This window comes from Scyliorhinus torazame, chromosome 5 (assembly GCF_047496885.1).
Source record: "Scyliorhinus torazame isolate Kashiwa2021f chromosome 5, sScyTor2.1, whole genome shotgun sequence".
In the NCBI taxonomy this organism is placed as follows: Eukaryota; Metazoa; Chordata; class Chondrichthyes; order Carcharhiniformes; family Scyliorhinidae; genus Scyliorhinus; species Scyliorhinus torazame.
The window spans coordinates 131,644,586-131,669,792 of record NC_092711.1 but is presented as its reverse complement, the minus strand read 5'-3'; the positions used below and the strand labels follow the sequence as shown (position 1 = coordinate 131,669,792).

The window sequence follows — 25,207 nt, the reverse complement described above, 5'->3', positions numbered from 1 at the left end:
TATATGAGACGGAACCCCCGTCTGGGATGGAGGGGATGAGGCAATTTCTGGATCAGTTGAGGTTCCCAAGGGTAGATGAGGATCTGGTGGAAGGGCTGGGTGCCCCAATTGAGATTGAGGAAATAATCAAGGGGCTGGAGGACATGCAGCCGGGCAAGGCCCCGGGGCCTGAAGGCTACCCAGTGGAATTCTATAAGAAGTTTTCAGAGATATTGAGCCCACTGTTGGTGAGGACATTTAACGAAGCAAGAGAGAAGGGAGTCCTACCCCCAACAATGTTGCAGGCCTCGATTTCATTGATCCTGAAACGGGAGAAAGGTCCGGAGCAATGCGGGTCATACAGGCCGATTTCTCTACTGAATGTGGAGCCAAACTGCTGGCTAAGATACTGGCCACATGGATAGAGGACTGTGTCCCGGGGGTGATAGGGGAAGACCAGACAGGATTTGTTAAGGGCAGGCAACTCAAGGCCAATGTTCGAAGGCTTCTAAATGTTATTATGATGCCCTCAGAAGGAGAGGAGGTGGAGCTGGTGGTAGCGATGGATGCGGAGAAGACTTTTGATCGGGTGGAGTGGATGCGGAGAAGACTTTTGATCGGGTGGAGTGGAATTACCTTTGGGAGGCGCTGGGAAAGTTTGGGTTTGGTGAGGACTTTATTGACTGGGTGTGGTTGCTCTATCAGGCACCAGTAGCGAGTGTGGGTACGAACCGGCTGAGGTCGGGGTATTTTAAACTACACCGAGGGATGAGGCAAGGGTGCCCCCTCTCACCGTTACTGTTTGCTCTGGCAATAGAACCATTGGCCATGGCATTAAGAGCCTCTAGGAACTGGAAAGGGGTGGGTTCTGGGGGGTTGGAGCATCAGGTCTCGCTCTACGCAGGTGACCTGCTCTTGTACATTGCGGACCCGTTGGCAAATCCTGGGGGAATTTGGCAATTTTTTGGGGTATATATTGAACATGGGGGGGGGGGGAAAGCGAGATGTTTGCGATCTAGGCAAGAGGACGGGAGAAGAGACTGGGAGAGCTGCCGTTTAGAATGGTAGGAAAGAGCTTTCGGTATCTGGGAATCCAAGTGGCCCGGGAATGGGAGGCACTGCACAAGTTACACCTATCCCGGCTGGTAGAACAAATGAAAAGGGACTTTAAGACATGGGACATGCTCCCGCTATCACTGGCGGGGAGGGTACAGACCGTGAAAATGATGGTCCTCCCCAGATTTCTGTTTGTCTTTCAGTGCCTCCCCATCTTCATCCCTAAGGCCCTTTTCAAGCTGGTGAATAAGATTATTTTGGGCTTTGTGTGGGCGAGTAAAATCCCTAGAGTGAAGAAAGTGTTGCTGGAGCACAGTCGAGGGGAGGGTGGGTTGGCGCTGCTGAACTTCTGCAATTACTACTGGGCGGCTAATATAGCCATGATTAGGAATTGATGGCAGCACAGTGGCGCAGTGGGTTAGCGCTGCGGCCTCATAGCGCCGAGGTCCCAGGTTCGATCCCGGCTCTGGGTCACTGTCCGTGTGGAGTTTGCACATTCTCCCCGTGTTTGCGTGGGTTTCGCCCCCACAACCCAAAAATGTGCAGGGTAGGCGGATTGGCCACGCTAAATTGCCCCTTAATTGGGAAAAATGAATTGGATACACTAAATTTAACAGAAAAATGATGAGGAAGTGGGTAGTGGGGGAGGGGTCGGCAATGGAGTGGATGGAGACAGCGTCATGTGAAGGCACCAGTCTGGGAGCATTGGTAACGGCACCTCTGCCGTTCTCGCCGGCCCGATACTCCACAAGTCCGGTGGTAGTGGCAGCTCTGAGGATCTGGGGGCAGTGGAGGAGCTATAAGAGGGTGGAGGGAGCATCGATTTAGACCCCGATTTATAATAACCACAGGTTTGTACCGCGTAGGCTAGTTGGCGGGTTCCGGAGATGGCAGAGGGCAGGAATTGAAAGGATGGGGGATCTATTTATAGACGGGAGCTTTCCCAGCTTGAAAGTTTTGGAGGATAAATTTAAATTGCCGGCAGGGAATGGTTTTAGGTATTTGCAGGTGCGAGACTTCCTGAGAAAAGAAGTGCCGCCTTTCCGCTGCTGCCGCCACAGGGGATACAGGATAGAGTAGTGTCCGGTACCTGGGTGGGAGAGGGGAAGGTATCAGATATTTACCAGGAACTTTTGGCATCAGAGGAAACTCCGGTGGAGGAGCTTAAGGGCAAGTGGGAGGACGAGCTAGGAGGAGAGATAGAGGCGGGGCTATGCACGGATGCCCTAAGCAGGGTTAATACCTCATCATCATGCGCCAGGCTTAGCCTGATACAATTTAAGGTAGTCCACCGGGCACACATGACAGCGGCTAAGATGAGTAAGTTCTTCGAGGTAGCGGATAGGTGTGTGAGGTGTGCAGGAAGCCCAGCAAATCATGTCCACATGTTTTGGGCATGTCCGAAGCTTAGAGGGTTTTGGCAGGATTTTGCTAAGGCAATGTCCACGGTACTAAAAACACGGATGGGGCCGAGTTCAGAGGTAGCGATCTTTGGAGTGTCAGTAGATCCGGGAATTCAGGGGGTGAAAGCGGCCGACGCCTTGGCCTTTGCCTCCCTGGTAGCCCGGAGACGGATCTTGTTAATGTGGAGGGACTCGAAGCCCGAGTGCAGAGTCCTGGGTTAGTGACGTGGCTGGGTTTCTCAGTCTCGAGAAAATAAACTTTGCCTTAAGAGGGTCTACGCTGGGGTTCTCTCGGAGGTGGCAGCCGTTCGTCGACTTTCTCGGGGAAAATTAAAATGTCAGCAGATGCAGTATTCCAAATCGGGGGGGGGGGATTGTTGTTGTATGGTTGAGGTGTGTGAAGATTGGGCTGGGGGGGGATTTTTTTTTTTTTAAATTTAGAGTACCCAATTGTTTTTACCAATTAAGGGACAATTTAGCGTGGCCAATCCACCTGCCCTGCACATCTTTGGGTTGTGGGGGCGAAACCCACGCAGACACGGGGAGAATGTGCAAACTCCACACGGACAGTGACCCAGGGCCGGGATTCAAACCCGGGTCTTCAGCGCCGTGAGGCAGCAATGCTAACCACTGTGCCACCGTGCTGACATGGACATTTTTATTTGACCATGTTGATGTCACTGTTTATGTTACTGTTATAAAAATTTTCAAATACCTTAATAAAATGTTATTTAAAAAAAAGAAAATAAAGTTACCAGTGGGCACTACAGCTGACTAATAAACTCCAGTGGACTTGCCAAAAAGCACAGACTTGACCTCTGTTATTTGGGAACTAAGAAGGGATAACGGATATCCAGGGTTCCGAATAGACACAGAGATTCATCACGGGGGCATCTCTGTAGCTGGAGATCGCAGTCTCATCAGAAAGATTTACTGGTCCCGGAGCAGGAGAATGCTGATCTCCAGGACTGGATGTAACAGTATACTCGGAATGGTTTACTGCTCCCGATTCAGGGGGATGCTCATCTCCATGGCTGGAGGTGATAGTCACCTTGGAATAGTTTATTGGTCCTGGATCAGGGGACTCTGATAGTCGTAGAGTGTTACAGCATAGAAAGAGGGCCTTTGTGTCTACATCAACCATCAAGCACCTAACTATTCTAATCCAATTTTCCAGCAATTGGTCCGTAGCCTTGCATGTGGTTCAATTGCTGATCTCAATGCTTCTTTTGTAGCTGGAGGTGGCAGTCTCTTTGGAATGGTTTACTGGTCCGGAGCTTCAAACGGGTACCTCCAGTCTACCTGGTCAAATGCCTTCTCCGCATCCATGAATACCATCACCTCTGGCTCCCGTCCCCCTGACGCAGTACTAATTGCATTCAGCAATCGCCTAATGGTACTAGAGAGTTGCTTCCCCTTCACAAAGCCCGTTTGGTTTTCAGACACCACCTCCGGGTTGCACCCCTCCAACCTACATGCCAACATCTTTGCCATCCTTGTTTAGCAACAAAATGGGCCTGGGGGACCCACAGTCCAGTGTGTCCTTCCTCTTTTTCAGGATCAATAAAATCGATGCCTGCGCTAACGTAGCCGGCAACTCCCCCTTTTCCACCTGCTCCCTAAACATACCAACCATCGTTCAATTATTTCTATATGTTCATTTTTTATTCTTGTTACAAATACACAGTTTGTTCATGCTTTACTTATTTTGTTTTTTAAATTTAGAGTACTCAATTCATTTTTTCCAATTAAGGGGCAATTTAGCGTGGCCAATCCACCTACCCTGCACATCTTTGGGTTGTGGGGATGAAACCCACGCAGACACGGGGAGAATGTGCAAACTCCACACGGACAGTGACCCAGAGCCAGGATCGAACCTAGGACCATGGCGCCATGAGGCAGCAGTGCTAACCATTGTGTCACTGTGCTGCCCTGTTCATGCTTTGCTTATAAATCTGGGGCGGGATTCTCCGACCCCCCCGCCGGGTCGGAGAATTGCCGGGGGCTGGCGTGAATCCCGCCCCTGCCGGTTGCCGAGTTCTCCGGAACCGGATATTCGTCGGGGGTGGGAATCGCGCCGTGCCGGTTGGCGGCACCCCCCCCCGGCGATTCTCCCGCCCACGATGGGCCGAAATTCCGCTGCTGGAATGCCTGTCCCGACGGCGAGAATCAAACCACCTCTCTTACCGGCGGGACAAGCCGGGCTCCGGGGTCCTGGGGGGGGGGGGGGGGCGATCTGGACCATGGCGAAGGCGGAAGGAAAAGAGTGCCCCCACGGTGGCCTGGCCCGCGATCGGGGCCCACCGATCCGCGGGCGGGCCTGTGCCGTGGGGGCACTCTTTTCCTTCCGCCTTCGCCATGGTCTCCACTATGGCGGAGGCAGAAGAGACCCCCTCCACTGCGCATGCGCGGGGATGCCGTGAGCGGCCGCTGACGCTCCCGCGCATGCGCCGCACGGCAAAGTCATTTCCGCGCCAGCTGGCGGAGCACCAAAGGCCTTTCCCTATCTCATAGAAACGTACAATATTCCAATAGGATTCAACAGGGTAGATTCAGAAAGAATGTTCCAGATGGTGGGGGAGTCCATAACTAGGGGGGTCATACTTTGAGGATAAGGGGGTAAACCTTTTAGGACTGAGGTGAAATGTCTTCAGCCAGAGAGTGGTGAATCTGTGCAATTTGATCAGCCATGATGATAATGATTGGCGGAGCAGGCTCTCCTCCTGCTTCTATTTTCTATGTATGTTTCCATGTATCTCTCAAAAGAGAAAATGCTGGAAAATCTCAGCAAGTCTGGCAGCATCTGTAGGGAGAGAAAAGAGCTAACGTTTCGAGTCCGATGACTCTTTGTCAAAGCTAACAGATAGAGAAAGTGGGAAATATTTATACTGTGGAGTGAGAATGAAAGATGAGTCACAGCCACAGAAACTCAGGGAAACCGGCCACAGAAACCAAGGGGAGTCTGGCAGTCCCCAGAGAGGACAAAAGATGTGAAAGGTCAAACAGCAGGGAAACTAACCAAAGGGTGAACTGTCGGTGTGGGGGAAGGGGAAGGGGGAAGCAAAGAGGAGAAAGGTGCAGGAAAGGTGGATAAGATTGTGTGTGTGTGTTGGGGGGGGGGGGGGATTAAATGTATATTAAGAAAGAAAGAAATGGTAAAAGACAGTTAAAATGAAATGAAAACAAATGGGTCGAGGTGGGGTAGAGCTGATCATCTGAAGTTGTTGAATTTGATGTTCAGGTCGGAAGGCTGTAGTGTGCCTAACCGGAAGATGAGATGTTGTTCCTCCAGTTTGCGTTGCGCTTCACTGGAACATTGCAGCAGGCCAAGAACAGACATGTGGGCATGGGAGCAGGGTCTTTTGTTAAAATGGCATGGAGCGGGAAGGTCAGAGTCCTGAATGCGCCCAGACCGAAGATGCTCAGCAAAACGATCACCCAGTCTGCGTTTGGTCTCTCCGACATAGAGGAGACTTTTATCCATGTATCTCTCTTAAGTGTGAACTCACTTGCGTGCACTAAGATCAGACAGACTTGAACCTCTTTCCACCATTCGCTAGTGTACTATGAGGTTGGATGACTGAGTAAATCCCTTCCCACAAACAGAGCAAATTAAGGGCCCTCCTCAGTGTGAATTCGCTGGTGTGTCAGCAGGTGGGATGAGCGAGTGAATCCCTTCCCATACTTGGAGCAGGTGAACGGTCTCTCCCCATTCTGAATTCGCTGGTGCATCAGCAGATTGAATAACTGTTTGAATCCCTTCCCACACACAACAGATGAATAGTCTCTCCTCAGCGTGAACCCACTGGTATCTCCACAGATTGGTTGACTGGTTGAATCCCTTCCCACACACAGAGCAGGTGAACGGCTTCTCCCCAGTGTGAACTCGCTAATGAGTCTCCAACTGGGAGGGGGATCTGAATGCCTTCCCACAGTCCCCACATTTCCAAGGTTTCTCCATGATATGGGAGTTCTTTTTAAAAAATAAAAAAAATTTTAAATTAAAGTTTTGCAAAGTTTTTCTTAATAAATAGTAATAATCCTAACAGCAAAATAGAGTGAACATTAACATAGTGCAAAAAGAGAATATACAATAGCAATTGACTAGACGTGACCCCACGCGCCTCAGTCTTCCCACACCCTCCCAACGGAGCACTCACCCCCACTCCCCTACGGGTCGCTGCTGCTGCTGGCATTTTAATTTTCCCTGAGAAGCCATCGGACGGTATTGTGCCCCCGCTCAACAGCAGCAGCTCTGTACACTTGGCAAAATTATTTACACACATAAGTAGGCATCTGTTTGTGGTGTTGTCGTCCCGTGCTTCTCCCAGACGGAGTTCGCTGCCATTGTCGTCTCGTTCCGCTTCTGTGCACTTCCGCTTCGGCGGCCCTCCCATCTTCCCTGTTTACTCTGTTCCTGTGGACGTTAAGTTTGTTAACGTTTCCCTGCCTCCCCTCTCCCCCTCCCTGACTCTCCTCTATTGTTATGTCTCAACCCCCCTCCCCCTGCTTCTGCACCCCCCCCCTCCCATGGCTCGCCTTTCCTTCCTCTTAGATTTAGCTGTCTCCCCCCGCCCTCTCCCGGTCTATCTCTCCCTCTCATGCTTTGGTTGCTCTCCCCTGTTTCTTGGCTACCTGGCTATTCTTCTGCTTGTTTGTTGGCCACAAACAGGTCCTGGAACAATTAGGTAAATGGCTCCCACGTTCTGTGGAAGCCGTCGTCTGACCCTCGGATGGCGAATTTGATTTTCTCCATTTGGAGAGATTCCGAGAGGTCGGACAGCCAGTCTGCAGCTTTGGGTGGTGCTGCTGACCGCCAGCCGAACAGGATTCTACGGCGGCCGATCAGGGAGGCAAAGGAAAGGGCGTCCGCCCTCCTCCCCAGAATAGATCTGGCTGGTCTGAAACCCCGAAGACCGCCACTTTCGGGCATGGCTCCACCCTCACCCCCACCACCTTGGACATTGCCTCGAAGAAGGCTGTCCAGTGCTCCACAAGTCTGGGGCAGGACCAGAACATGTGGGTATGGTTGGCCGGGCCTCCCTGGCACCGCTCACATCTGTCCTCCACCTCCGGGAAGAACCTACTCATACGGGTTCTTGTTAAGTGGGCTCTATGTACCACTTTTAGTTGTGTCAGGCTGAGCCTTGCGCACGTGGAGGTGGAGTTGACCCTATACAGTGCTTCGCTCCAGAGTCCCCACCCTATTTCGATCCCCAGGTCCTCCTCCCACTTCATTCTTGTTGCGTCCAATACGGTGTCGGCTCCTTCTACCAGTCGGTCATACATGTCACTACAGTTTCCTTTATCTAGTATGCTTGTGTCCAGTAACTCTTCCACTAATGTCTGTCGTGGTGGTTGTGGGTATGTCCCTGTCTCTTTTCATAGGGCGTTTTTTAGTTGCAGGTACCTTAGCTCGTTCCCCCTGGCTAGCTGGAATTTCTCTGTCAGTTCGCCCAGTGTTGCGATCCTGCCGTCCGTGTATAGGTCCCTGACTGTCAATGTCCTTCTGTCCTGTCTCCACCTTTTGAAGGTGGCGTCAGTCAGTGCTGGTGTGAACCTGTGGTTGTTGCAGATGGGAGATTACCCGACATTTTGGTCAGGCCAAATTGTTGCCGTAGTTAGTTCCAGGACTGGAAAGAGGTTATCGCCACGGGCTGCTGGAGTGTTTTTTGGGTGGGGATGGGAGTGCCACCGTGGCGAGGGCCTGGAGGGAGGTCCCCATGCAGGAGGCCTCTTTTGCGCGCATCATTCGGCTTCTGGCTCCTTGATCCATCCCCTTATTCGCTCGGCCGTCGCCGCCCAGTGGTAAAGTTGTAGGTTTGGGAGGGCTAGCCCCCCCCCCATACGAACGCCATGATTAGTTTGTCTAATGCTTTGAAAAAGGCCTTGGGGATGTAGATCGGGATGGATCCAAGTAGGAAGAGGTACCTGGGCAGCACGTTCATTTTGATCGTCTGGACTCTCCCCCGCAGTGTGTTCCATCTTTGCAGGTCCTTTTTTACTTCCTCTGTCAAACTGGTGAGGTTCCATTTGTGGATCCCTTTCCAGTCATGGGCTATTTGGATACCCAGGTAGCGGAATTTGTGTCGGGCCTGTTTAAGCGGCAGTCCCGTTAGGGCTGCCCCACCTACTTGTGGGTGTACCGGGAAGATCTCGCTTTTGCTCATGTTGAGTTTGTAGCCTGAGAAGGCGCCAAACTCTTTCAGGAGCGCGATGATTCCGTCATGCTGCTCTGTGGATCCGAAATGTAGAGGAGCAGGTCATCTGCATAGAGTGAGACTCTTGTGCTCTCTGCCTCCCCTTCGGATCCCCCTCCAGCTTTTTGCTGCTCTGAGCGCGATTGCTAGTGGTTCGATCGCTAGAGCGAACAGCAGCGGGGGCAGTGGGCATCCTTGTCTGGTGCCCCTGTGCAGTTGGAAGTATCGGGAGTTGGTATTGTTGGTCCGATCGCTTGCCATGGGAGCGTTGTATAGGAGCTTTACCCAGGAGGTGAACCCTGTTCCAAGCCCGAACCGCTCCAGTGCCTCTATGAGGTATTTCCATTTGACTCTGTCGAAGGCCTTTTCTGCGTCTAGGGAGACGATCACTTCTGGTGTTCTCTCCCCGGAGGGGGTCATTATCACGTCCAGCAGGCGCCTGATGTTCGAGGTAAGCTAACTACCTTTGACAAAGCACGTCTGGTCCTCTGCGACCACCTCTGGTACACAGTCTTCTAACCTTTTGGCTAGGATTTTGGCCAGTATTTTGGCATCTGCGTTCAGCAGTGAGATGGGTCTGTATGACCCACATTCCGTTGGGTCTTTGTCTTTCTTAGGTATCAGCGAGATTGAGGCCTGTGCTAGCATGGGTGGCAGTGTGCCCCTAGCCAGCGAGTCTGTGAACATCTCCCGCAGGTGCGGGGCCAGTGCTGTCGCAAATGTTTTGTAGAAGTCCGCCGGGAACCCGTTGGGTCCCGGCGCCTTCCCCGCCTGCATGGAGCTAATGCTGTCCATGATCTCTCCCAGTGCTAGTGGTGCTTCCAAGCCCTGTTTTTTGCCCTCCCCTACGACTGGAATGTCCAGTCCATCAAGGAACCATTTCATCCCAGACTCCCCCATTGGGGGCTCTGAGGTGTACAGCCCTTGGTAGAAGCCCTTGAAGGTTTTGTTGATCTTTTCTGGTTCTGTTTCTAGCGTGCCTCTGGTATCCCTGATTTGTGCAATTTCTCTGGTGGCTGCCTGCTTTCTCAGCTGGTGTGCCAACAGGTGGCTGGCTTTGCCTCTGTGTTCGTATAGGGTCCCACGTGCCTGGCGGAGTTGGTGCACTGCTTTCCTGGTGGAGAGCAGGTCAAAGTTCCTTTGTAGCTCTTTCCTCTCCGCCAGCTCTACGGTCGGGGCCTCGGAGTATTTACGGTCTACCTCCAGTATGGAGCCGACCAGCTGCTGCCTCGCCACCCTTTCCTCCCAATCTCTTCGCGCTTTGAAAGCAATGATTTCCCCTCTTAGTACGGCCTTTAGTGCTTCCCAGAACGTGGAGGGTAAGACCTCCCCATTCTGGTTGTTCTCTGTGTACTCTGCAATGGCCCGTGATAACCTTTTGTTGAAGGCCTTGTCCGCTAGTAGGGCAATGTCCAACCGCCATGTGGGGCGTTGGGCCCTGCCCGTCTCCAGCCTCACGTCCATGTAGTGTGGAGCGTGGTCTGATATCACAATTGCGGAGTATTCCACCTTGTCTATCCCCGGAAGCACCGTTTTCCCTACCATAAAGAAGTCAATTCTGGTGTATACGTTGTGTACTGGGGAGAAGAAGGAGAATTCCTTCTCCTCCAGGGGTCCACCGCTCCCATCTGCTCCATAAAGTGACTGAGTTCCCTTGCCATGCTTGAGGTTTTCCCCATTTTGGGGTTTGATCTGTCTTTGGGTCCTGTACACAGTTGAACCCCCCCCAACCATGATTAGTCGGTGCGTCGCTATGTCAGGGATTCCTGCCATGGTCTTCTTGATGAAGCTCGTGTCATCCCAGTTGGGTGCATACACGTTAACTAGTACTACCGGTGCCCTATCCAGGGCCCCGCTGACCATGACATACCATCCCCCTGGGTCCGTGACCATCTTTGTCGCCCTAAACATCGTCCTCTTGCCGATCAATATCGCCACCCCCCTGGCCCTCGCCCCATAGCAGGAATGGTAGGTTTGTCCCACACAGCTCTTTCTTACCCGCAGTCGGTCCTGCTCTCTCAGGTGTGTATCTTGGAAGAAGACTATCTCGGCCCTCATATTTCTTAGGTGGGTGAGGACTCTGGATCTCTTCACTGGGCCGTTGAGTCCCCTTAAGTTTCAGGTGACTATCCTGGTGGGGGGCTTCTGCCCCCTCGCTCCTGTGGGATTAACCATACTTACCTGGTGGACGCGCCCCTGCCCTCCGGGGTTTCCCTTTGTTAGGGGGCCGTTCAGGATGGCCGCTGTCACTGCTCTCTCCATGCGGTCGGGTCTCTGCGCTCCAGGTTTTCCCTTTGTCCCGGGGGCACCCGACATGGCCGCCCACTGTGCGTCCACCATGCGGGTAATCCCCTGCACTCTGGGGTCTCCCTTCGCCCAGAGACCGTACTGGGTGGGTGCTTGCAGCGATTCCTTGTTTCGAGCCCTTGGTTGTGGCACTTTGTAGCCCTATTCCTTTTCTAGCCTTGTTTGTCCCTCCTTCCCTGTGTCGCCGCTCCCCGGTCTCTCCCTCCCTGTGTCCCCCCCCTCCCGGTCTCTCCCCTTTCCCCCCTCTTCCTTGTACCCCTCCTTTGTCCCTTTTTCCCCTGTTCCTATCCCAGTTTGCTCTCCCATCTCTGTTGAGTGGTCCCCCCCACCTCCAGCCTGGCGCCTTACCCCCTGTTCGGGGGCGCGCTGCGGCCCTGCTTTGTTGCATGCCCCCGGCGCTAGCTTTCCTGCTAGTATGGTGACCCCCCTCTCGGGAGTTACTGTCTCGCTTCTCCTCTGCCCGGCCTCAACTCTACGGTTTTCTGCCCACTCTTCCCCTATCCTACCCTGCACTCCTCTTGCTTGCTCTCCCTTCTCCGCTACTCTCGTTCCCTCGTGCTGGGGCCTGGCCTCCCACCTGAAGCGGTCCCTCGGGCAGTGGTTTATTCTTTGTTCAGGGTGCGCTCGCCATGGTGGGGGTGGGGGGGCCTGGCGTTGCCTCACCCTTCCCCTCCCCCCCCCGTTGGCGTGTTGTTGCCCCTTGCCAGGGGTCCCTCATTTCTACCTTCGCTGGTGGTTTTCCAGCCCGTGTTCCTCAACAAACTTGTTGGCTTGGGCAGGGGCTGTAACGGAGTATTCTCTTTCTTGATATGTGACCCAGAGTTTCGCTGGGTACAGCATACCAAAACGCACGTCACTCTTGTGAAGAGCTGCTTTCGCTCTAGTAAACTCAGCCCGTCTCCTGGCTAGGTCTGCCCCAATGTCCTCGTAAATTCTAATGGCATGTCTTTCCCATTTGCAGGTTCTGTTTTTCCTGGCCCAGTACAAGATTGTTTCCCGATCTTGGTACCGGTGCAGTTTAGCTATAACTGCTCTCGGGTGTTCCCCTTGCTTTGGGCTTCGGGCGCAGCAACCGGTGTGCTCTGTCCATTTCTGGTGGGCTGGGAAAGGTTTTCTTCCCCACTAAGTTGTCCAGCATCTCGGCCACGTATGCCGTATTCCGTGGGGTTTCTACCCTCGATCCCCTCTGGCAAGCCCACTATCCTGACATTTTGCCTCCTCGAGCGGTTTTCCTGGTCGCCCACTCTGCCCTTCAGGCTCCCCTGTGTTGTGCCCAGTCTCGCCACCTCCCTCTCCAGGGCCGTGATTCGGTCGCTCACGTCAGTCGCTCCTTTCTCCAGCTCCTTAATGGTCACCTCTTGGGCTTCCAGTTCCTTCCCTTGGGCGTCCAATTTCTCCTCTGCTCTGCCCAGGGCTAGCTGCACCTCCGTCAGGGCCTTGGCCATTGCTGCCTGCACTGCGGCCTCTATGTCTGCCCTAGCCTCTGCCTTGTTTACCTGCTGATGTTCCCTCAGCGCATCGGCAAAGGCTGCCTTCCAGTTCCAGCTCCCCCCTGGCCCCGGGGGAGACTATACCTGTCTGCCCAGCTCTTTTTGATGCGGCGATACTTCCATTCTGCCACTTTGTTCGCTGATTGGCTCGCCCATTGCCCCGTCTGCCTTTGGTGCCCCTTCTCCCTCTGCTTTGGCTCCCTTCTGGCACTTTTTTCCATTCCCACCCCCCCCCTTTATTTATTTATTTATTTTCTCCCCCCCCCCTTCCCTTTTTCTTCTCCCCTCCCTTCTCTCCTTTACCACATTATTTTTCCTCTTTTATAAAATTCTTCTCAGGTGAACTTGTTTTGGGTGAGAACAAAAAAAGTGCAAAAATAATTTTTTAAGAAGTTTTAAAAGTTTTCTTTTCAGAGTTTTGTTTTTGCAAAAGTTCTTTTTTCCTTCCTTTTCCCTCACTCGCCCAGGTCGACAGAGAGAGAGAGAGAGAGTGGCTTCTGGTCCGGAGCCCCTCTTTGTTCCTGCCTCGTGGTGATCGCCGTCGGGGGGGGGGGGTCGGGGGTTGGTCAGTCCCCGCTTCGTTCCCCACCGCTGTCCCCACTGCTCGGCCCGGGCTGCCGCTCGTCGCACGCTGCGCTCTCCTGCTGTGGGGGGGGGGGGTTGTCGGTCGCTCCTCCGTTCCTTCCTCCCTGCAGGTTCGGCCCCCGCCTCGGTCCTGGCCACCGCTTGTCCTGCCCTGTGCTCTGCCGCCGTGCGTGGGGGGTGGGGGTGGGGGGGTGCCGCCGGATGTCTCCTCTCCTGGGGGCCCAGTTCCCCTGCTCCCGATCTCGCGGGAAACTCGAAAAAAAAAACTTTAAATCCGGAGGCCCACTGAAAAAGCCCCGACTCCGTGGAACCGCGGCAGCCCCCGATATGGGAGTTCATAACAATATAATCTTTATTGTCACGAGTAGGCTTACATTAACACTGCAGTGAAGTTACTGTGAAAATCCCCCAGTCGCCACGTTCCGGAGCCTGTCCGGGTCACAGAGGGAGAATTCAGAATGTCCAATTCACCCAACAGCACGTCTTTCGGGACTTGTGGGAGGAAACCGGAGAACCCGGAGGAAACCCACACAGACACGGGGAGAATGTGCAGACTCTGCACAGACAGTGACCCAAGCCGGGAATCGAACCTGAGGCCCTGGCACTGTGAAGCAATAGTGCTAACCACTGTGCTACCGTGCCGTTCTTGGGTTTCGATGATCTGTTGAAGTCCCGCCCACTGACAGAAAACATATGAGGTTTCTCCTCACTGTAAATGGTCTGATGATTTTTCAGGCTGTGTAACTGGTTCAAGCTCTTTCCAGCCAGTTCACTGGAACACTCTCACTCTAATGTTTATCCAGTCACACCGAAGTTTGAAATTTCTCGCACAGAGAGAACAAACATTTCTCCTTCCACGTTTAAGGGACAATGATGCTTTATCAGATCTGAACAGATAAATCAATGAAGATGTTGAGATAATTTTTGATTTGCGCTTCCCGCTTGTTAATCCTCCCCTTCTAATTAGCCTTAAAAGTATCTTTTCAATGGATGCAGTGTAGAAATTCATAACAGATTATTCTAATTTCTATGGGACAGAATCATAGAATCGACAGTGCAGAAGGAGACCATTTGGCCCATCGAGTCTGCATCGGCCCTTGGAAAGAGCAGACCACCCAAGCCCACTCCTCCACCCTCTCTGTAACCCAGTAACCCCACCCAACCTTTTTGGACACTAAGGACAATTTATCATGGTCAATCCCACCTAACCTGCACATCTTTGGACTGTGGGAGGAAACCGGAGCACCCGGAGGAAACCCACACACGCAAGGGGAGAACGTGTACGCTCCACACAGTGACCCAAGCCGGGAATCGAACCTGGGACCCTGGAGCTGTGAAGTAACTGTGCTAACCACTGTGTTACCGTGCCGCCCTTATTTTCTACTTGTCGCGATGCTGTAAATCCCTGCCCCACATGCTCCCTCTTCTGAAACCCATGACAACATCTCCTCCACCTCCACACCCATTTTTCACCCTCTCTCCAGTCCTGACTGGATTGAGTTCTTCAGTCGATGTGTGATGTGTGCAGAGGGAGAATAAAATGAATGAATCAATCAATCATTTTCTCTCCTGGTCACTGGGATCCCGAAGCCCCGCCCTCTCTGTTACGTCCCCGAGATGGCCACACATGCGCACCCCCCCCCCCCTCGTAGAAATAAGATGGTGGCTGTCAACCTGGGGATCTGTTATGAGGGAACATTCACCCTGGACCAGCAGAAGCAGGAAATGTAAGTTCTCATTCGGGGTTTGCGAGCTACCTCTTAATGAGGCAAGAGGTAGTTTTTTAAGGTGTCGAAGCTCCCTCAGTATGTAATGAGCTCCTTCCCTCTAACCGCTGTCTAAATCACCCCCTCCCCCAACTTGTGGCCTGGGAGCCGCACTAGACCCCACTGCGCCTGCGCTTCATCTCGGATCTGCACTGCAACCTCCAACGGTGGGGCTTGTGGCACCTGTGCACTAATGCCCTTCTGATGGGTGAGGGTCATATTCCTGGAGGACGGTGGCGCATTGTGGGCAGGCCCATTGCCACCTATCCAACCACGAGTGGGAGTATGTCATAGAATCATAGAATGTACAGTGCAGGAGGCTATTCGGCCCGTCGAGTCTGCACCGGCTCTTGGAAAGAGCACCCTACCGAAGCCCACACCTCCACCCTATCCCCATAACCCAGTAACCCCACCCAACACTAAGGGCAATTTTGAAATGAATGAAAATGAAAATCGCTTATTGTCACAAGTAGGCTTCAAATGACGTTACTGTGAAAAGCCCCTAGTCGCCACATTCCGGCGCCTGTTCAGGGAGGCTGGTACGGGATTTTGGACACTAAGGGCAATTTAGCATGGCCAATCACACGAACCTGCCTCCCATCCACTGACTCCATCTACACCTCCCGCTGCCTGGGGAAAGCGGGCAGTATAATCAAAGATCCCTCCCACCCGGCTTACTCACTCTTCCAACTTCTTCCATCGGGCAGGAGATACAGAAGTCTGAGAACATGCACGAACAGACTCAAAAACAGCTTCTTCCCCACTGTCACCAGACTCCTAAATGACCCTCTTATGGACTGATTTCTTTAACACTACATCCTGTATGCTTCATCCGGTGCCGGTGCATTTGTAGTTACATTGTATATGTTGTGTTGCCCTATTATGTATTTTCTTTTATTCCCTTTTCTTCTCATGTACTTAATGATCTGTTGAGCTGCTCGCAGAAAAATACTTTTCACTGTACCTCGGTACACGTGACAATAAACAAATCCAATCCAATCCAACAGATCTGTCCTGTGTTTGTCACCCAGCAAGATGCTACCGAAGCTTTCTCCCGAAGAAGAAAGGCAGATATTTCAATAATTATCCCATAAATCTCTGAAGATTTTATAAGGTTATTCGGTGGTGATTTCCTACGATCTGTTACTTGGATTGAACGTGTCTCCGTTCCTGTGGTGAGGGGATTTCTGTACCAGACGGGAGGGGTAACATTTGGAGACTCTCTATTCTCTGCCAATTCCTGCTGGATAATAGAGGTGGTCACTGTGCGTAATGTGCAAGTCGGTCAGAATTGTAAGCAAGGATTAATCAGCACTTTCTTTTTTTTTCAAATGTATTTTATTACCAACATGTATCAAAACAGGTTACAACACATAAACATCCCGGGGAACATCCTTCCCAGCAATCAACTATAGTCTATAATCAGCACTTTCTAATTGGAGATGTTCATCAGTGGGGCCTTTCAGACACTGAAGTTATAGAGTTCGTATCGAAAATCAACACTATCAGTTATAGATCCAGAATATTAAACTCCAGCCCAGATCCAGGAATTATTAATGTTTTGTGTTGTACTTGCAAGATAAAAGAATAGAAATGCAGAATCACGTGGGTTGAACACAATAAATCAACTGAAGTTTATTAGATGGTTGTTAACTGTATAAAGGCTAGGGCAGCAGGGTGGCGCAGTGGGTTAGCCCTGCTGCCTAACAGCGCCAGGGTCCCAGGTTCGATCCTGGCTCTGGGTCACTGTCTGTGTGGAGTTTGCACATTCTCCCTGTGTTTGTGTGGGTTTCGCCCGCACAACCCAAAGATGTGCGGGCTAGGTGGATTGGCACGCTAAATTGCCCCTTAATTGAAAAAAATGAATTGGGTACACTAAATTTATTTTTAAAATTTAAAAAAAATGTATAAAGGCTTGGTCTGGACTGATTCTAAGCCCGCTAAGTAACCAATAATGTCACGGACTATCACGTGACTCAACTCTTAAAAGGACCATGCAACAGCACAACAATATCAACCCACATATATAACATCCCTCCCTGTTTACTTCTAACGACCAACACAACGAATAACTAGTATTTTTATATTGTCATTTACAAGTACAGGTTGAGCATCCCTTAACAGAAAACTGAAGAGATTCTGAAATCCACACTTTTTTTTTTGAGTGCCAGCCAACGTGACACCGCAAATCCCCGTGCGATGCGCAGGTCTCAACGTGCCGCAGAAGCGGTTCCCAATACAGCGCATATGCGCAGTTCCCAACACGCCGCAGATACACATTATATTCCAAAATCCGATACACACTCGGCCCCAAGCATTTTGGATAAGGATTGCTCAACTGTATATACAAGGGCAGGCATTCATTTATTACACAATAGTATTCGTCAATAGGAAAGATGATCTGGTGGCATCTATTCTGCACTGGTTGCCTGCGGGCTTCAAGGATTTGACTGTTCTTGACCTTAAATGTATTCTTAGGTTCTTCTGTGATGTCTCTAGCCTGGAAGGTGTCAGTCTCTTTTGCAGAAGGGAGACAAGTAGTAGCCGGGTTCTTCAGCAATCTCTACTTCAGTGGTGACCAAAACTCACAGTCACATAATTAGGCTTTTTGGATATTGTTTCCACTTAAGGTAGTTCTGTCATACATGTCACTGGCACATCCACACGTGTAGATAACAGCTGATCTGCATGTTATCTCCACACTAACTCATCTCCACTTTGTACTGTATGAGATATTGGACCAGTTTGAGCCAATAGTTACAGGAACCCACTTCTCACCAGTGGTATAGCTGCGCGCCAACACATGCTCTCTTTGTTTAAACAAGCGCCTTCTCGAATTAACTTCTTTCCTCATTACCTGTACATGCGACTGCTGATTGTGTTCTACTATGTCAGTCGTCCCCTGTGGTAAGAATAGATAAAAGGTAGTTCTCTAAAGTTGGGAAACTCTGAGTAGTCATAACTGTGTTGTTGCAATATGTCGCCAAGAAATTGTTTAATTGGCGATGTAATGAACTTTTGATTTCAGTGCATGCTTCAAAGACTGAACAAACCCTTCACTAAACCATTCGTGGATGGGTGGTAAGGTGCTGATTTTATACGTTGAATACCACTCATCTTGAAGTTCTCCTCGGCTCCTGACCAATAAATTGTGGACTGCTGTCGCTCACGATTTGTCGGGGTTTTCCAAATCTGGCGGAAATCTCATTAAGTTTGTCAATGGTTTGTTCTGCAGTCGTTGATTTCCTAAGGACCATCTCAGGCCATTTGAAATGTGTGCCTACTACGACCATGAACATGTGCCCCTTGTATGGACCAGCAAAGTCAATGTCTAGATGTTGCCAAGGCATTTTAGACCACTCCCATGGATGCAATGGGGCATTGGTGATTTGTTCCTTACCCATGCACATGACTGGCACAGTCCAGCTTTTTCCGCTATCTGAGCATCGATTCCTTCATTCGATCTAAAACTGGGTGTCCTTTATCCAATTATTCCAATACTCTTTGTTGCAAATTTAGAGGAATTATTACTCTTATCCCCCACAACAGCATCCGCCAGTTGTACTGTCAACTCGTGTTTCCTGGAAATATGCAGCTTTAATTCATCCTCCCCTTTAACACCATGTCCAGTACCTTCCCATCACGGGATCATTTCTGGTAAGTCATTGGGACTAGAGCTGCAATCACTGGAACAGGTTCTATCTGCGCACAATGGAAGACATTTCCATTACTGGGTGTTATTGGACCATTGGGCAGAGGCAAACGTGACAACACATCAACATTGGCACGGCTCTCTGACTGTCGGTATTTGATCTCATATGAATGTGCAGATAGAATCAAAGACCACTGTTGGAGTCTATTTGCTGCCATTGAAATAATACCTTTATGAGGTCCGAAAATAGCTGCTGAGGGCCTGTGATCTGTCAACAGCGTAAAGTGATGACATATAGGTATTGGTAACACTTTCTCATATCAAAAATACTCAGTGCTCCCTTTTCCGACTCAGCATCACAAGCAAGTCGCAATGGTAACTTTGAGTTGAAATGTACCAGCACTTCTGATTTCTACAGTGCTTCTTTAGTTGATGGAATGCTTTTTTACATTCTGGTTACCATTGCCAAGCTTGTTTCACACTCAATAAAGTATGTAACAGTTTGAGTAGGGTTCCTATATTCGGGATGAGTTTCTTGCAGTAGTTAATTAACCGTAGGCATGATCTTAATTGTGTATATTCATTGGTCACAGTAATTAACATATCATCAAGGTAACACTGTATCCCCTGTGAGCCACAGAGGATCTGGTCCATGGACCATTGAAATAAAGCAGTTGCTGACGTTATTTCAAAAGGTAAACTCTTATAACAGAAAAGGCCTTTATGTGAGATAATGGTGAGCAGGTACTGAGATTCAGCTGCAACATTAATTTACAGGTAGGCTTGCGATAGGTCGACCTTGCTGAACCCGTGTCCTCCTGCTAGGCCGGCAAACAAATCCTCAATCAATGGTAGCGGGTGTTGATCTATGCACACAACCAGATTGATGGTAGTTTTAAAATCTCTAACGGTGCAAATTGTTCCATCTTGCTTCATTACAGGCACAATAGGGGTTGCCCAGTCACTTGTAGCAAAGGGTTCTAAGACTCCTGTATCATCAAGTCTCATTAGTTCAGATTCTACCTTTGGACGTATAGTGCAGGGTATTGCTCCAGCCTTGATGCACTTTGGCTGGCTATCTAGCTTGATCTTTAACAACACTTTCATGGATCCCAGTATGTCCCCAAATACAATGGTCTGTAAATCCAACTTTGAATCAACTAAGCTATTTACTGCACTCCAGTTTAATATGATCTTTTCCAGCCAAGAAAAAGAGCTGGAAAAACACCTATGTCTTGATGCATTATTTAGAGGGCATTATTTCCTCAGTGTTAGCTTCAGTTGTAGATGATTCAGTTTCTGTTCATAGATGGTCTCAGGAATTAATGAGACGGCAGCCCCCGTATCAACCTCCAATTTTACAGGTTGTCCATTCAGTTTGGATTAACCCAGAACCGGTGTGATTCACTTTGTACAAATAGTACATTCAACTTCAGGTCATCAGAACCATGTGTTGTATTTTCTTTGTTGTCATTCTTACTTTATTGGTTGAAATTGTTTGTTTCTTCTTTTATAAATGATCTGCATATTTCCTTGAACTTTATTTTTAATCGTTCATAGGATCTGGGCGTTGCTGGGCCAGCATTTATTGCCCATCCCTAAGGGCATTTTAAGAGTCAACCACATTGTTGTGGGTCTGGCGTCACATGCAGGCCAGACCAGGTAAGGGCAGCAGATTTCCTTCATTAGTGAACCAGATTGGTTTTTGCGACAATCGACAATGGTTTCATGGTCACCTTTCGACTTTTAATTACAGATTTTTATTCAATTCAAATTTCACCAACTGCCCTGGTGGGATTTGAACCCAGGTCCCCAGAGCATTACCCTGGGTCTCTGGACTACTAGTCCAGTGACAATACCACTACGCCACTGCCTCCCCTCTGGAGAGATGGTTTTATCCCAGCAAGCTTTTGATGTGCGGCCAATTCTGCCACAATTTTTGCATTGGCTATCTTTGCTACAGCAATCAGCCTCTGAATGGCCCAAAGCCACATATTTCCAGGAAACCCGAGTCGACAGTATAAGGCTGGATAGACTTTTCTGGGCTTCAACCAGTTTATGGATCTTTGTGTCTGCTCCGAGTTGAGAAGCCTCTTTAGCAGTTGGTTCCATTGAAATGGCAATACCTAATGCTGTTTTCAAATCTAAATTTCAATCCATCAATAATCTTCTCTGAATGGCCTCATTTTGACCCACAAACTGAGCCATCTATAATGGTATCATCAAGCAGGTCACCAAGTTCACAAAGCTCCGTGGGGCACTTGAGGGTCGTGACGAACTGCACAATGTTTTTCCCCTCCCTCTAGCTGATTCCTTCGGTGAAATTGAAACTTCTCCGCGATAATAAATGGCTTTGGTCCATAATTGTCTTCCAATATTTTAACCAATTTGTGATACGTTTTGTCACCAAGTTTCTCAGGTTGGACCCAACTTCTGAGTAAATTAAAAATGTTGCATCCAATTGTACCTAGAAAAGCAGGGACCTGAACAAGTTCAGAAATTTTATTGGCCAGGACAATAGTGGAATCTTTCTGCATTTGATTTCCATTTTCGATTTCACGTATTCTGAGTATTCCTCAAATGGGTCCATGGCACCAAAGTTTCTCGCCATTTTTCAGCGATATTGGAATCCTCTCGCAACTTCCCTGATATCAATGGTCTATTTTAAATATGGTGAATAAGCCAATTATATCAGCTAACGTACCCAATTTATTTTTTCCTATTTGCCCCCTCTACCTCCATATCTTTTACTCTACAGAACGTGGCAGGCTCTTCAGCCTGAACTCTCCAGAGTGGTGGATTAAATTTGGAATGGGCTTTCCCTTGGAATTTGTGCAAAAAAACCTGAGCGGTTCCGATGCCAGGTGTGATCGCTGACCCACTGTTCATTTGCCTCAACATCGACAATCTTGGATTTCCTTTTCACTTCAAGAAAGATTTTTTTCTAATCCGTTCCTCGTCGCCAGTTTAATTGATCCTGTTGTGTATCGTACTTTCAGGATAGAAGAATGGAAATGCAGAAGCACAAGGGTTGAACATTATCAACTTATTTGATGGTTGTTAGATGTACTAAGGTTTGGTCTGGACTGACTCTAAGCCCGTGAAGTAGCCGATGACATCACGGACTATCATGTGACTCAACTGTTAAAGGGACCATGCAACAGAACAACAATATCAATCCACATATATAACATCTAACATCAGAAGAAACTAACCAAAACTGTCAGAATGAATGTTGTTCAGCCTTGGATGTGATTAAGAGCAGCAGTAACAGCAGAATCCACTCCCTGCAATCGCTTGTGAATTCGCTGGTGTCTCACCAGGTGAGATGAACAAGTGAATCCCTTCCCACACTGGGAGCAGGTGAATGGCCTCTCCCCAGTGTGAACCCGCAGGTGTACACTGAGGTTGCCTGAATGCCTGAAAGTCTTTCCACAGGAGGTGCAGCTGAATGGTTTCTCCCCGGTATGAACTCGCTGGTGTGACACTAGGTTGGATGAATTAATGAATCCCTTCCCACACACGGGGCAGATGAATGGCCTCTCCCCAGTGTGAACTCGTTTGTGCAATGCTAGGTTGGCTGACTCAGTGAATCCCTTCCCACACACGGAGCAGGTGAATGGCCTCTCCCCGGTGTGAACTCGCTGGTGTGAGATGAGGATAGTTGAAAGGCTGAAGCTCTTTCCGCAATAGGAGCAAATGAATGGTTTTTCTTCACTGTGAGTGTGCTGATGTCTCAAAAGATTGGATGAATTAATGAACTTCTTCCCACAGGTGGAGCATGTGAATGGCCTCTCCCCGGTGTGACCTCGCTGGTGTAATGCTAGGCTGTATGACTGAGTGAATCCCTTCCCACACGTAGAGCAGGTGAATGGTCTCTCCCCAGTGTGAGTGCGCCAATGAGTTTCTAGCTTGGAGGGGGAAGTGAATGCCTGGCCACAGTCCCCACATTCCCATGGTTTCTGCATTTGATAAGCTGAAGCCTTATCCACATACAGAACAGTTCCTCCCCACTGTGAATGATGCAATGTCTTATTCAGGCTGTAACTGGTTAAAGCTTTTTCCAGTCAGTTCACTGGAACACACTCACTTGGGTGTCTGTGTGTTTCGGTGCTTTTCCAGTCACATTGATGCTTGCAATCTTTTCCAACAGACAAACATTTCTCCTTCCACATTCAAGGGCTGATGATATTCAGGTCCTGATGAATCAAGTGACTGTAAAATCTTGATGTAATGTTTGGTTCAAGTCACGAGTTTCCAAATTTTCTCCTTCCAATATCCTGTAAAAGGAATTTGCAGAAGTCATCACTACAGTCCAGGATAGAAATTCAGAATGGGCAATTCTAGTTTATCTGGAACATTCTTTTCTCTCCTGTTCTCCCAAAGTTGTAAATTGTCTTCCCACACACTCCTCCCTGGTCTGAAATCCTAATAAAGTGTTGGGTAATTCTTTCTGTATCCTTTTAACAAATTTATATAACTAGAGGTAACAATATTTGCTAATTCACTTCATTCATGACTCCTGTAAATAAGCATTAATCTGAAACAACCATACAGAACAATAGTAAGATGAAAGCAAATTACTGCAGATGTTGGAATCTGAAACAAAAACAAAAAATGCTGGACCATCTCAGCAGGCTCTGCAGCATCTATGGAGAAAGAACAGAGCTAATGTTTCGAGTCTGGATGGCTCTCTATCAAAAATTTGACAAAGAGCCATCCAGACGCGAAATGTTAGCTTCATTCCCTCTCCACAGATATTGCTAGACCTGCTGAGATGGTACAGCGTTTTCTGTTTTTGATACAGAATAACAGACCTTTTGTCCAAAACTTGTGTGATTTAATGAGCAATTGTTTTTTAAAATACATTTAAGAGTACCCAATTCTTTTTTTCCAATTAAGAGGCAATTTAGCATAGCTAATCCATCTACCTGCACATTTTTGGGTTGTGGGGGTGAGACACAGGGAGAATGTGCAAACTCCACACAGTGACCCGGGGCCGAGATCAAACCCAGGTCCTGGGCGCCGTGAGGCAGCAGTGCTAACCACTGCGTCACCATGCCACCCCGCTAATGAACAATCTTGAAGGTGGTTTCTCTGTTCCAATACACTCCTGGCTGGCCTCCCACATTCTACCCTCCTACCTTGAGGCCATCCAAAATTCTGCCACTTATGTCTGGCTGCCGGTCAAGGACTGTCTTGATTTTAAACTTCTCGCCCATGTTTCCAAATCCCTCCATAACCTCGTCCCACCCTATCACTGCAATCTCGTGTAGCCCACACCCCTCCAAGATACCAGTGTTGCTCAAATTCTGATGTCTTGTGCATTGTTACGAGTGCACAGATTTTCAACCGGAAACAATTGCAATCTTGTCATTTTGCCATTGTAAGTGATTTATTATACACACATTGTCAATTTTATTTACTCCACGACTGGAGGCCATATTTTCCATTTCCAAGACTGAATTCCCCGCCTCCACCTCACCTTTGTCCTTTAAGACTCTCTTTAAAACTCACCTCTTTGACCAAGTTTTTGGTCACCTGCCCTAATATCTCCTTTTGTGTCTGGGCGTCTCACTTTGTTTTATAATGTTCCTGTGAAGTTGACTGGGATGATTTCTGATGTTAAAGGTGTTATATAAATAGAAGTTGTTGTTGTTGACTGTAACCCTGACCTCCTGTTTTACAAAATCCCATTGGTTTCACAACAAACTCTCTCTCTGATGTTTTGCCCCCTGCGGGTTTGCAGCCTCTATAAAGACGGCGGCCGGTAACTCAGGCCTGTCACCGGGAGCAGACCGCAGCGGCCCCGCCTCTCCATGCAAACCCGGGCCCGGAAACTTCTTGCTGGGATTTGAGGCCTACACCGGATTTCACTGAGACCTCTGGGCCGAGTCCAGCATCGGCACTGCGCATGCTCCACCTCACAATGCCCGGGGGTGATTGACGGCCGCTCTAGACCAATAGGAAGAGCGGTGCGCGTCTGGAGGACCGAGCGGGATCTGCTGGTCCTCCAACCAATCGGAGTGGAGGAGGGGCGGGGTAGAGCCCGGATATCCGTCATTGTGAGCTGGGGCATGCGCAGTGTAAATGCTTGAGGCGGTTGTGTAGAAATTCTCAACCGGTGAGATACCACCGGGTCGATCAGGAGTAAGGGAAGGAGCTAGCGGGTGGGTTGGGAGGCTTCATAAGCACCCCGTGTAGGCCCCAAGCCACGAATGCGAAGCTGAGATACGGCATTTGAACCGGCGAACGCTGCTCGGACTTTTCCCCGAGACAGGCCCGGTTAAGAGCAGTATGCGGCCGGGCGCATGCTCAGAGAAAGCCTCAGGCTCTGCTCCGCCTCCCATTCTCTCTGATTGGTTGGAGGACCAGCCGCTCTTGTTCGGTCCTCCAGATCCGCCCCTCTTCCTGTTCCGAAACCGCCGTCAATCAGTCCCCGGGCATTGTGAGCTGGAGCAAACCCTTCACCATCATTGTCAGCTCCCTGGTTTGCAGCTGCGGGGCTTCTCCCTCCCTCCCGGGAACAGGCCCAGGTTAACGGGCACCATCCTGCTTCAGACACTGGAGGATGGTTCACATCAGAGGATGGAGGGGCACAAGAAATAAGAGCTTACACTTTGCACTCAAATCAATGAGGACTCTGATTTCTGGGAAGGAAGGAAACCCTGACAGGTGGGCGGGGAGAAAACCGCTGGAGGCCCCCAAGACCACCCAGTAAGAACCCTCAGGTCCCGAGTTTGCAGCTTCAGGGGCATTTGTTTGCTTC

At 49.7% G+C, this 25,207-nt stretch overlaps 1 protein-coding gene across 1 annotated transcript in view; it reads right to left on the bottom strand.

Annotated features, from left to right (window-relative positions):
* The window catches only part of LOC140417918 (uncharacterized), a 73,153-nt gene extending 48,235 nt beyond the window's left edge, over positions 1 to 24,918 (bottom strand). The window contains 4 exon segments of the mRNA XM_072501350.1: positions 17,565 to 17,688; positions 19,378 to 19,575; positions 21,681 to 22,718; positions 23,956 to 24,918. Coding sequence (XP_072357451.1) covers positions 17,565 to 17,688; positions 19,378 to 19,575; positions 21,681 to 22,406 — 1,048 coding nt within the window. The 5' untranslated portion in view covers positions 22,407 to 22,718; positions 23,956 to 24,918.
* Positions 24,919 to 25,207: the final 289 nt, after the last annotated feature.